The sequence below is a fragment of the Vipera ursinii genome (assembly GCF_947247035.1).
Source record: "Vipera ursinii genome assembly, chromosome: 14".
Classification (NCBI taxonomy): Eukaryota; Metazoa; Chordata; class Lepidosauria; order Squamata; family Viperidae; genus Vipera; species Vipera ursinii.
Window position 1 is genome coordinate 9,404,086 of NC_139527.1, and position 13,713 is coordinate 9,417,798.

Here is a 13,713-nt window from a genome sequence, read left to right on the forward strand (position 1 = left end):
TTCCTTTGGCTCTTCTGCTTCCAGGTTCATGCAACATCCAAAGAATTTCGGTCTTATCGCCTCCTTCCTGGACAGGAAAGTAAGTGGATTTCTTGGATTCCTTTTCCATGATTGCCTTTTATCGAAGCAAGTTTTTTCCCCACTTGATTCTTTCTTGTGAAGGAATCTCTTGGACCTTCTGTGAAGCATCTGTTGGAACTTCTTGGTTGCCTTCCCAAATTCCGTTTATTCAGACTAACTCACCCTGCAAACTCAAGGGGGGCATTTGTTCCCAATGTCCAGTATAAAACCAGAAACCTGGCCTGGGACAGCTATTTCCAAGGAAAGTGAGGAAAGTGGTCCATCCCTTCCGCTAAGCGTTGGCCATCCTGGTTTGCCAATCCTCTTATGGGTTGTGCTTTGAAAAGGAACAAACATGCCTCGATGGCATCAGAAGGTCCACATTGTGTTATTGCAAGTGTGCTTCCCTCCCACACCTCTGTTATCAAGTATCATCTACGTGTGTGTGTGTGTGTGTGTGTGTTTTCTTTTTCTAGACAGTGGCGGATTGTGTCCTATACTACTATTTAACCAAGAAGAACGAGAACTACAAGAACTTGGTCAGAAGGAATTACCGCAGGCGAGGAAAGAACCAGGTAAGGAAATCCAGTGTGAAGCTGGAAGTGTCTGAGGACTCTGAGAGATCAGGCAGCAACATCTTGAAGGTCTGAAGGCCTCTGGTTCTTTGTCTTCTCCACCTTGATCTAGGAGAACCTGTCATCAGAGGTGCCCCAAACTTTTCTTTGAGAATACACAACAAATGTTTTACCGCTTGATTTGCTGTGTTTTCTCCAGAGGGAAAAAAAGCCTCCAGATTTTTCCCCCACACGTGCTCTGTTGCGAAGTCGTGTCTGACCCATTGCGACCCCATGGACAATGTTCCTCCAGGCCTTCCTGTCCTCTACCATCTTCTGGAGTCCATTTAGGCTCACGCCTACTGCTTCAGTGACTCCATCCAGCCACCTCATTCTCTGTCGTCCCCTTCTTCTATTGCCCTCAATCTTTCCCAGCATTAGACTCTTCTCCAGTGAGTCCTTCCTTCTCATTAGGTGGCCAAAGGATTTGAGTTTCAGCTTCAGGATCTGGCCTTCTAAAGAGCAGTCAGGGTTGATCTCCTCTAGGACTGACCGGTTTGATCGCCTTGCAGTCCAAGAGACTCGCAGGAGTCTTCTCCAGCACCGGAGTTCAAAGGCCTCCATTCTTTGGTGCTCAGCCTTTCTTATGGTCCAGCTTTCACAGCCATACATTGCAACTGGGAAGACCATAGCCTTGACTATACGCACTTTTGTTGACAGGGTGATGTCTCTGCTTTTTAGTGTGCTGTCTAGATTTGCCATGGCTTTCCTCCTGAGGAGCAAGCGTCTGTGTAGAACTTCATAAACCTCCATTATTCCCGGATAAACTAAACAGCTGAACCCAACCAATTTTGGGACAAAGTTCTAGTTGTTGTTGTTTTTTTCCACCACAGCTTTAACAACAACCTTGTTTGCCCTAGTTTTGCCTTTTGATCAGGAGTTCTGCAGCTTAAATAAAGGTGGAAAAATTCCGTTCTAGACATGACTGAGGGATGCCTTCAGTGCATGGCGAAGGATGAGTTTGTTGAGTGTTAAAAAAGTCAATATTAAGGGGAAAACCCTGTTTAGCAAAAAAACAAAACGAAAAAAAAAAAACAGCTGGGGGAATCCAGATTTATAATTCTTCCTGTTTATTCCTGGAACTGCCTTGTTATTTTCGGAGCTCCAGAGCTGGTTAATTTAGTCTGAGATGTTTGTTAGGGTGCCAGACTTTGCTAGTTCACTTTTATCCATTTTGACGTAAGAGCATCCAGAGATTAAATAAGAGATCGAAAAATTGCTTGGAGAACAGAGAAGAAAAACCAGGAATTAGCAAGGGGGGGAAGAGATAGACCCCTGTAATACAGGTAGTCCTCGACTTAGGAAATTGAGCCCAAAATTTCCGTTGCTACGTGAGATATTTGTTGAGTGAGTTTGTTGCCCCATTTTACGTTCTTTCTTGCCCGCAGTTGTTAGGCGGATGACTGCGGTTGTTAAGTTAGTTGCCAAATGTCTGAATTTTGATCATGTGACCACGGGGAGGCCGCAACGGTGAAAAATGGCCATCAGTCAGTCGTTTGAGTGCCGTCGTTAACTTCAAACTGTTGCAAGTTGAGAACAACCTGCATTTGCAAAATGCGTGCTAGGAAAAATGCGTTGCAGGCGACGAAATGTTCCGCTCACTTTACAGTTTCTGCTTTTTCCCTGGGAAGGAGCAGAGAGGTTACTTTTAGAGGATCATTTCACGCTCATTGGTGGTCTGTGTGGGTGGGAGGTTTAAAAGCTTAATTGTTTGGAGATTTTGTTGCCCCCCTTTTTTGGGTGGGGGATTTTGTTTTCCTCTGAATTTTTGTAAATCTCTCAATTGCCCGTTATTGTTGGATCCTCAAGGCACGCGTTCCTTGGGGAGGTGGCGCGTAGCGATGGGAATTCTCCTGCTCCCTTAATGGCTCATCCCAGACATTTCTCAGAAAAGCCTCCTTAGGCCATTTGTGCATGTGGACTTCCTGTTAAGTTCAAGAGTAGCCTGGAGGTTGGGGGAAGGAGGAATTGGTCCACCTTCCCCAAGCCCGTGAACTTCTTCGTTGCTCCCTGAATGTGGTGGTTTGCTTGCGGACATTTCATGATGCAACTGAGTTCCGTTATCACTGCTAGAAGGGAATGGGCTTTCTGGAAAGGAGGAGGAGGAGAGGAGGAGGAGGAGATGATGCTCTTTACATGGGGCTGCCCTTGAAGAGCACCCGGAGGCTTCAACTGGTGCAAAATGCGGCCGCGCGGGTGCTTACGGGAGTATCTCGGTACTCCCATGTTACACCACTCCTGCGTGAGCTGCATTGGCTTCCGGTGACCCTCCGAGTGCGATTCAAGTACATGGCTTAGGCCCGGGGTACTTGCGAGATCACCTGCTGCCATTGTCAACCTCCCATCGCCCGGTTCGCTCCCACAGAGTCGGCCTCCTCAGGGTGTCGTCAGCCAGGCAATGCCGGCTGGCGACAACCAGGGGGAGAGCCTTCTCTGTGGGCACGGAGCTGCGGATGGCCCCTGACCTTCGGTCCTTCCACCGCGACCTGAAGATATGGTTGTTCCAACAAGCAGGCCTGGACTGACCATGGTTTTTTAAATTTGGTTTTTATCGGCTTAAATTGTCCTTTATTTCTTGTTTAATTCTTTTTTAATCTTTGTACTCTATGTTTTTTAATTTTTTATTGTTGTGAGCCGCCCTCAGGGAGAAGGGCGGCATATAAATATAAATTTAATCAGATCAAATCAAATCAAAATCGAGATCCTTGGTGTTCCCTGAACTTGGTGGTTTTCTTTCAGATGTTTCGTGACCCAACTAAGTTACACATCGTCAGTGCTAGAAGGGAGTGGGGTTTCTGGAATGGGGGAGAAGGAGAGGAGGAGGAGGAGGAGGAGGAGAAGATGGTGGTGGCGGTGGTGGTCCTTAGTGGTCCCTGAACTTGGTGGGTTTTTTTGCAGATGTCTCATGACCCAACTAAGTTACATCATCAGTGCTAGAAAGGAGTGAGGTTTCCAGGGAGGAGGAGGAGGAAGACTGTGGTGTCCTTGGTGTTCCTTGAACTTGGTAGCTTGCTGGCAGATGTTTCATGACCCAACTAGGTTACATCATCAGTAACATCTAGGTCACTAGATACACATACTAGATAATATGAGAATGTTACTTGGTTGGTTCATGAAATGTCTGCAAAAAACCCGCCAAGCTCAGAGAGCATCAAGGATCCCACAGTCGTTGTCTTCTCCTCCTCCTCCTCCTCCTCCTCTTCCACCCTTTCTTCTCCTCCACTCCCTAAATCCCACTCCCTTCTAGCACTGATGACGTCACCTAGTTTGAGTCACGAAACGTCTGCAAAAAAACCCACCAAGCTCAGAGAGCATCAAGGACTCCACTCTTGAACCTGAGTTAAAGCGAAGATCCTCTAATTGCAGAGTTCTTCAATGTTTCCGGCTTTGCGGGCTGGCGTGGGGGGAAGGAGAAGGGATGGTTCCACGCAAGAGTCTGGCAAGCGTGCGTGCATAGCTCCATTTGCACGAGCGGGGTGCATGCGTGCCTCTGCCTCTCACTTAAAAGGAGCGCATGGACGTTCTCGCGCACTGCTCTCGCAAGTGAGGACACGGATGCGCTCACGGTCTGATTGCAAACCCCACGGTCCACTAGTGGGCCACGGCCCACAGATTGGGGACCCCTGTTTCCTCTATCCCTCAAGTTCGTTTTCTAAAAACAACGGAAGGACTGTAAAGGTAAAGGTAAAGGTTCCCCTGCACATGCGTGCTAGTCGTTTCCGACTCTAGGGGCCGGTGCTCATCTCCCTTTCAAAGCCGAAGAGCCAGCGTTTGTCCGAGGACGTCTCCATGGTCATGTGGCCGGTATGACTAGACGCCAAAGGCGCACGGAACGCTGTTACCTTCCCACCGTAGCGGTCCCTATTTTTCTACTTGCATTTTTTACATGCTTTCGAACTGCTAGGTTGGCAGAAGCTGGGACGCGTTAGAGATGCTCACTCTGGACTGTAGAGACTTTCCATTGGAAGCTGGATGAATTGCAAAACAGCCTTCCTACTAGGAAGCTTTGCATCATGCCAAGAAGATGAGAGAGAGAGAGAGAGAGAGAGAGAGAGAGAGAGAGAGAGAGAGAGAGAGAGAGAGGAGAGAGAGAGAGAGAGAGAGAGAGAGAGAGAGAGAGAGAGAGAGAGAGAGAGAGAGAGAGAGAGAGAGAGAGAAGCCCAGTGAAGAATGGATGGGTGGATAACCACGTGTTGCTATGTGCCTTGGATTAACCAACACATACGAGGGGATGACTAATGGAGAGCTGGCAACACAAGCATTCTTCTAGGTTTATCCTCCCATTTCCTTCCTGTCTTAGTCAGCATGGCCAGGAGCGAGGGACAGGAGGACCTGTCAGTCATGAAAGATGGAGGGCCATTTCTTTGAAAAGATGCAGAGCTACCCAACTACTCAAAGGGTCAGTCCTGAAAGAGGGAGGATGATCTCTCTGAAAGGGTCCAGAAATACGGGAGACTTGATCATTGGTGCCTCTCTTCCTGGAACTGCCTGACACCAGAGATCTGGGTGGATTCTTCTCTGCTGGTTTTAAAAAAGCAGTCAAAGTAGAACTCCCCCCCCCCCAGCTCTTCATCCTGATTGGGTAGATTTATTACACCGGCAATGAAAAAAGTGGCTTTTTTCATACGACCGTTGGAGCAATTTCCCTGTGGGTCACAGTGATCAAAATTTGACCGCTTGACAACCGATTCATATTTATGAGGGTCGCAGTGCCCTGGGGGAATTATTTGATCCCCTTTTGTGATCTTCTAACGAGCAACGTCAGTCAACAAGAAAAGTCAGACTCACTTACACAACAGTGTTACTAGCTTAACAACTGCAAGGACTCACTTATCAGCTGCGACAAGAAAGGTTGAGAAATGGGGCAGAATTCACTTCACAGATGTCTCACTTAGTGACAGAAATTTTGGGCTCAGTTTGGCCGTAAATGGAGCATTACCTTTGTTGTGTGTCTTTGTGGATTTTATCTGACTAACTGGCTGGCAGACCTTCTGGAAGTCAGCAGTAGATATTTTTGAAAAATTAAACATTCAAAAGGAAGGGAGATCTGGAGAACAACTGATGGGCAATCTACTCAGAAGTCAGTGGTATCTAAAAACCTTTAGATTAGAGTAGAGTAGAACAGAGCTGGAAGGGACCTTGGAGGTCTTCTAGTCCAGTCCCCCACTCAAGCAGGAGAACTATACCCTCTCAGACAAGTGACTGTCCAGTCTCTTCTTAAAAATCTCCAGTGATGGAGTGCCCACGATTTCTGGAGGCAAACTGTTCCACTGGTTAATTGTCCTCACTGTCAGGAAGTTTCCCCTATTCCCCTATTTCTTCTTTTGTTTAGACTAGCCAAACCCAAGTCCCGCAGCCGTTCTTCATATGTTTTAGTCTCCAGGCCTTGGATCATCTTAGTTGCTCTTCTCTGAACTTTTCACAAACTCTCAACATCTTTTTTTGTCATAGGGTGACCAAAATTGGCTGCAGTATTCCAGGTGTGGTCTTAACTAGGGCTTTATAAAGCGGTACTAATACGTCACGTGATCTTGATTCTGTGCCTCTGTTTATACAACCCAGGATTGTATTGGCTTTTTTGGCTGCTGCTGCACACTGCTGGCTCATATTTAAGTGATCGTCCTCTACGACTGCAAGGTCCCTCTCACAGATGAATAGTTAAGTTAGGGTTAGGTTAGTTTTAATAATGTTTTGGGTTTGGGTAGGTTGCATTGAGGGTCTGAAGTCTGCTTGGATTGTTTGGTGGCTTAGCTTTTTACTACGCATACACACAACATTGTAAAAGCAGATTGTGTGACCTGGGTCTCCTTCTTAAGCCAAATAAAGTAGCTAGGATGGTCAGTTGGTTGCTGGCTGTCAAATTAGGGCAGTTTAGGATTGAATGTGTTGTGTGAATGCAAGTTGTTGTATCCCTCTAAAGAAAATGGCAAATCTGCAAGGCAAATAACCCCCTTTGCCCACTTCAACAAACTGACAATTAGGGAGAGAAGAGTTACACACACACACACACACACCATCACCACCACCACCACCAGTGTGTTGACTCACGGTTGAAGAAAACCTGCATTTGTGAAAGCTGTTTTGTGAAAGCTGTTTTGACCCAGGACAAGAATGATGTTGTGTGTTTCCTTTGCCTCCCCTCCCCTTCCTGGAAAGTTTAACACCCCCCCCAGGCAGAAACATTGGCAGCGTCTAAAGGGGCTTTGTTGTTACCTGGTGGGGCACTGTGCATACCCACACAACTCTCTCTCCCTCTCTCTCTGTCCTTCTCTCTCTCTCTCTCTCTCTCTCTCTCTCTCTCTCTCTCTCTCTCTCTGTGTGTGTGTGTGTGTGTGTGTGTGTGTGTGTGTGTGTGTGTGTGTGTACGTGTGTACAGCATGCCCCCGGGGAGGACTCTGTGACCTCAAAAGCCGGGCACTTAACAGTGGGAGAGCCTTGTGCTGCAGGGTTAATGTTGGCCTCGGTGGAGATGAATCACACCAAGGCTGTAGCCAACGCCGAAGGTTCCCGGTGACGAGAGTGGTGGTTTTATAGCTCATGACTCATCCCGGCTTCTTGACTGGCGCAGAGCGGGCCGTGTTATTCCAGTAGATTGCAAAATCATAACAGGAATGTCGTGGCAAGTCCACTGCTCAACTATGCAAATCCCCAGGAAGCCATTTGAGCCGGAGAGCGTGAAGCACGCCACACGGGGATGGTCGAGCGATGAAGAGGCCCCGGGCACTGCAGGCAGAAGGGACACTGGTAGTGCTGAAGTCCCGGGGAGAACAGGCCTGGGAGGTGAGCGAGTCCCATGAACGAAAGGAGGAGAACAAACATTTAGCTGGGGGGGAAAAAATCCCCTCACCCTACTTATTTTACCACTGGAGGCAAGGGGCACCTCTGCTGTCCTTTTCTGCCCCAAAGAAAGGGGGTTCTAAAAAGACTGGTTGACACCTCCCCCCCCGTAATGGGGAGGTGGGTAGCTTCACGGGGTACGTGCGGGAACCTCTCCGGATACGCGGGAAAGAACCGCTTCCTCTTGTCCCTAATTCACCCGTTCTTCTTTTGAGCAAGAGCTAAACAGAAGGTGGTGGTGGTGGGGGGGCTGTAAAGCCACACAACCCCTCCCCAACTCTCTGGGCCAGCCAAGGGAGCTTGGAAGCGGTTGTGCTGTTTGTACGCTTGAAGTGTGTCGGAGAGCCAAGCCAAGAACAGGTCCCAAGAAGGGGGAAACACACAGCGGAGGAGGAGGCGCAGCGCAGCAGCGCGGGAGCCAGCGCTGCTGGCCACACGCTCCGCACACTGTTTACAGGAGCCCCTGTGCTCTGGGGGAGATAAGTTATCGCGCTGGGCTGGGGTTGCCTTGGTGATGGGGAGGGGGGAGTGTGCGTGGTGCCCTGGTGTGAGCTTGCACAATGGTGCCGGGAGGGAGGGAGGGAGGGGGGGAGGGAGGAGGGAAATGCTGCTGGGATGCTGAATGCCCGGCGGGGCGGGCTAGTGGAGCTGCGCCGAGCACGGGATGCCGCAAGAAATCAGAGCAAAGGTCAGGCGTTGTTTATAATTTATGCGCCGCAGCGGCAGAGAAGAGGCACGGTGCCAGCAGCTGCCAGGCATTCAAAGTTGGGGAGGAGGATTTTCGGCCCTGTGGGGGGGGGAGGAAAGGCGGGGGCTGCGGCAGCAACATAAGAACTGGGAGGATTGGATACACAAGACAGGTTTGTTTGCAACCTGCAGAATGATTGAGTCAGGAGGAAAAGCATGACGTGAGCCCAGAGGAGGAATGTGGGGCCCTGGATGAGTTTGGGGTGGTGAGTCGAAGCCGATTCTGCACGGGGACCAACTCTGGCTACCACGGTGGGTTGCCTCGAATTGGGAAAGGGTCCCGGAGGCCATCCAGCCCCAACCCTTTGCTCGGGGCAGAATTCCTAGTTGGAGCATTCTTGGGTCTTTTTTCCGAATTTGCAAATGTCCCTGTGTGGGTTTGGAGGAGGGCCATCTGTGGCATGCCTGACTCATTTAGGCAGAAGTTCACCAGGCTTGTGCTGGTTGAAGAGATTCGTCATGATGGCTTAGGGACAGCCTGCCAAACCCAACACACGTAGAGACACAGAAAACAGAAAACTGATTCTGATTGCAGGGAGTCCTCTACTTATGACCACGACTGAGCCCCAATTTCTGTTGCTAAGCGAGACATTTGCTGAATGAGTTTTGCCCCCCCATTTTACGACCTTCTTTGCCACAGTTGTTAAATAGCCCCCCCCCTTCAGTTGTTAAAGTTAGTAAAATGGTTGTTAACTGAATACGGTTGCTCCGTTGACTTTCGTTGTCAGAAGGTTAGAGGGGATCACACGGCCCTGGAACATGAGTCAGTTGCCAAGCATCTGAATTTTGATTGCGTAACCACGGGAATTCTGCAACGTGAGAAAAACGGCCGTAACTCACTTTTTCCAGTCCTGTTGTAACTCTGAACGAATGGTCACTAAATGAAGTGTTGTAAGTCGAGGATTACCTGTAGAGAGTTGGAGGAGGACTAGGAAGAGCAGAGGAGAGATTCGGCTTCCGCCATGGCAGCTCCCTGGCCTACCTCGCAGGGGTGTTATGGGGATAATATAGAAAGGATCGTTCCAGTTTCCTGGGGGAAAAAGGCTGGGTCTAAATGGAATTGATCGTGGCAACTTATCCTTATATGGGCAGATAATAATTTGGACAGAGCCCTTTATCTGCAGCGGTTGCCAAACATAAGTTGAAAATAACACGCATGAACTTCTTATCCATTACATGGGTAGTAAGCCTGGATCTGTGTTTATTCTTGATTGACTGGATGGCGATCCAGCTCTCTCGTTTGTCAAAACACCAGGCACGGTCTGCAGTGCCCCCCCTCCTGTTGTTTTTTCTTCTCATAATAACAACTCTGCAAATTGATTTGGGCCCAGAGAGGGGCTGGTCCAGCATCTCCAGACGGCCGGCCTATGTGTCTTACGGTCCTCCAGCACCCTAACCACTCCACCATCCTGTCTCTCTGCACAGCCCCTGGGAGAGGCTGCTTTCCTCCACCTTCCTTGCGCAAAGCGCTGTTTTGGTTTGGAAGTGTTCAGAAGCGATGCAGAGAGGACCAGGGCTGGGAGCTGTCGGCATGCTTTTACTCGGCTGTGGCTTCCTGGGAAAGTCAAAAAAGTCAAGATGGCAGTTGCAACGGTGTAGCTGAAGCCTTGCCTGTTTTTTATGGGTATCTTCTAGCTGGCCACCCAGTTTAGTCATCATGATTGAAAACTGGCCGGCATGTTACCCACAACCCACCTCACAGGGTTGTTGTTGGGAAAATAGGAGGAAGTATGTTCGCCGCCTTGAGTTACTTATTATTATAAAAGTAATGAAGGTAGAATAAGGATGGATGGATGGATGGATAGATAGGGATTGACGGAGAGATGGAAGAATGTGGGTGGATGGATGGATGGATGGATGGAGATGGATGGGATGAACACAAATGATGGATGGATAGAACAGATAGATAACAAGAGAGATGAATGGATAAAATGAATGTGGCTAGATATGGAGGGATGGATAGAACAGATAGATGAAGAGGGATGGATGGATGGATAAAATGAATGGCTAGATATGGAGGGATGGATAGAACAGATAGATGAAGAGGGATGGATGATTAGATGACGAACAGATAGATGACAAGAGGGATGGATGGATAGATGAATATGGCTAGATATAGATGAAGAGGGATGGATGGATGGATAAAATGAAAGTGGCTAGATAGGGATGGAGGGATGACTAGATGGAGGGATGGATAGAACAGATAGAGGAAGAGGGATGGATGGATGACTAGATGGATGACTAGAACAGATAGATGATGAGAGATGGATGGATGGATAGATAAGGAATGTGGCTAGATATGGAGGGATGGAGGGATGGATAGAACAGATAGATGAGATGGATGGATGACTAGAACAGATAGATGGCAAGAGAGATGGATGGATAGATAAGATGAATGTGGCTAGATATGGATGGATGGATGGATGGATAGAACAGATGAAGAGGGATGGATGGATGGATGACTAGAACAGAGATGATGAGGGATCGATGGATGGATAAGATGGATGTGGCTAGATATGGATGGAGGGGTGGATAGAACAGATGAAGAGGGATGGATGGATAAAATGAATGGCTAGATATGAAGGGATGGATAGAACAGATAGATGAAGAGGGATGGATGACTAGATGACTAGAACAGATAGATGAGGAGAGATGGATGGATGGATAGATAAGATGAATGTGGCTAGATATGGATGGATAGATCAGATAGATGACGAGATGGGTGGATGGATGAGATGGAAAAGTGAATGAGATAGACAGAAGATGTTAGATAAAGATAAATACATAGATGAATAGATGGCTCAGCAATTTGGTCACTTTCTGATAGATTCTTCATTCAAGATTTTTTCTTTTGCTGGGCCGTTTTGCAATACACAAGGACGCTGAAACTAAGAGGCGTCTTTGCAAGTATGTGTGTATCCTCACGTGCTTTGTACCCCTGTCCGAGCATGTGCCACATCAGAACCAGGCAGTATTCAATGTCTTTCTGATAAACCTTGTTAAAAAGAGGACAATCAGAAGTCACTGCGTGGGAACAGGAGAGAGGAGAACGCACAGACGAGTTGGAAAGGGAGAGTTGGGTTGTGTTAGTCTTCATCCAGATGTTCCATTTCCCGGTTTTTCACTCTCCTCCTCCACCTCACAGCAACAGCAGCAGCAGCAGCAACAGCAACAACAGATGCCCCGGAATAACCAAGAAGAAAAAGAGGAAAAAGAGAAAGATGCAGAGAAGGAAGAAGAGAAGCTAGAACATGAAAACGACAAAGAAGAACTGACGAAGTAAGTCTCCCAGGAGGGCGCCTGTTTCCCAAGAAAGGAGGCTAAGCGTCGCCTCTTGTTTCTCCTCTTGGGACTCCCTGAGTCATGCTTTTGGGGAGGGGGTGCGAAGGAGTTTATATTTTTTTTATTAAAGTTTGTAATAAGATCAAATGCAAAGAAGAGCCTTGGTGGAGCAGTGGGCTAATGCCTCCTTAAGTAACACCAGCTGCCTGCAATTAGTGCAGGTTCGAGTCCCACCAGGCTCAAGGTTGACTCAGCCTTCCGTCCTTCCGAGGTAGGTAAAATGAGGACCCAGATTGTTGGGGGCAACAGGCTGACTCTGTAAACTGCTTAAGAGAGGGCTGTAAAGCACTGTGAAGCGGTGTATAAATCTAAGTGCTATTGCTATCTATCATCTATGTATATCATTCATCTAACATCTATATGTATCTATCTATCTATCTGTCTGTCTATCTATCTATCTATCTATCTATCTATCTATCTATCTATCTATCTATGTCTGTCTATCTATCTATCTATCTATCTATCTATCTATCTATCTATCTATCTATCTATCTATCTATCTTGGGGCAGTGGGCTAATGCCTCCTTAAGTAACACCAGCTGCCTGCAATTAGTGCAGGTTCGAGTCCCACCAGGCTCAAGGTTGACTCAGCCTTCCGTCCTTCCGAGGTAGGTAAAATGAGGACCCAGATTGTTGGGGGCAATTAAGATGACTTTGTAATAATGCCGCTTTGGGGGGGGGGCGAAAAGCCCTAATAAGCAGGCCTATACATAGAATGAAGGCTACTGCTAAGCTTGTAAGCCGCCCTGAGTCTTCGGAGAAGGGCGGGATATAAATGGAATAAAAATAAAAATAAAGAGAAACAGAGAAAGAAAAACAGAAGAGTGGGGGGAAAAGAGTGAGGTTTTCTCTTCTGCCAAGTTTGCTCAAATATCCAACTTGGCCTTTCCTGTTCTGCCTTTGTGCAACCGAATTGGTTTCAGGCCGTTTGGGGTTAGGGGAGGAGACAGATCTCCTAAATGAATCCATAAAATGTTACATGGGCTGCCTCTGTTCCTCGTTCTCCTTCCCCACCAACTTGAAAGAGGATGTAGGTGAATTTCCTCCCCCCACCCCCCACCCCTTAAACTCAAGGGATGGGGTTGAAACAATTCTTATATATCATGAATTGGCTGGCTGCAGTATTAATGTTCTTCTGACTGGAAAGTGTATTTCTTCCCAGCTTTTGCCCATGTTTTATACTTCATTTATAGTAAACAACGCAGAGCAGAGAAGGGCTCAGCTCGGTGGAGCCCCTCGCCCCCAAGTCTGGCAAAATTAGGCATGAATTTGGCTTCCTGCAAGGGAGGAATTGATCGGCCACCTTCCCCATCTTGCAGCTTTGCAAAGGATGGGTGGAGATTAAACACTTGAACCTGAGCCAGCGGTGTGTGGCAGCAGCCAAAAAAGCTAATGCAATCCTTGGTTGTGTAAACAGAGGCATAGAATCAAAATCAGGTGGAGTATTAGTACTGCTTTATAAAGCCTTAGTAAGACCACACCTGGAATACTGCATCCAGCTTTGGTCACCACATTACAAGAAAGATGTTGAGACTTTGAAAAAAAAAGTGCAGAGAAAAGCAACTAGGATGATTAAAGGTCTGGAGACAAAAACATAAGAATGATGCAGGATTTGGATATGGGCAGCCTAGAAAAAATAAGGACTGGGGTGGGGGGGACATGATAGCAGTATTCCAGTATTTGAGAGGCTGCCACAAAGAAGAGGGCTGGGTGGGAAGAGGTCAATTTATTTCCCAAAGCACCAGAAGGCATGACAAGAAACAATGGATGGAAACTATTCAGTAAAGGAGAAATTTCCTTAACAGTGAAAACAATTAACCAGCTTGCTGGAACAGCTTGCCTCCAGAAGTTGTGGGTGCTTCGTCACTGGAGGTTTTAAGAAAAGATTGGACAACCCACTTGTCTGAAATGGTATAGGGCAGGGGTCTTCAGACTTGGCCCTTTGATGACTTGTGGACTTCAACTCCCAGAATTCCTCATCCAGCATGCCTGGCTGAGGAATTCTGGGAGTTTATTTATTTATTAGATTTATATACCGCCCTTCTCCAGAGGGACTCAGGGCGATGTACAGGGCAATTAAAATATGACATACAAAAGTTAAAAATAGATTAAA

The 13,713-nt window shown here is 47.5% G+C and overlaps 1 protein-coding gene across 1 annotated transcript in view; it reads left to right on the top strand.

The window, feature by feature from the left end:
- NCOR2 (nuclear receptor corepressor 2) overlaps positions 1-13,713 on the top strand; it is a 189,592-nt gene that overhangs the window by 76,285 nt on the left and 99,594 nt on the right. Inside the window, 3 exon segments of the mRNA XM_083373217.1 lie at positions 25-79; positions 537-635; positions 11,404-11,537. Of these exon segments, the coding sequence (XP_083229343.1) occupies positions 25-79; positions 537-635; positions 11,404-11,537 (288 nt within the window).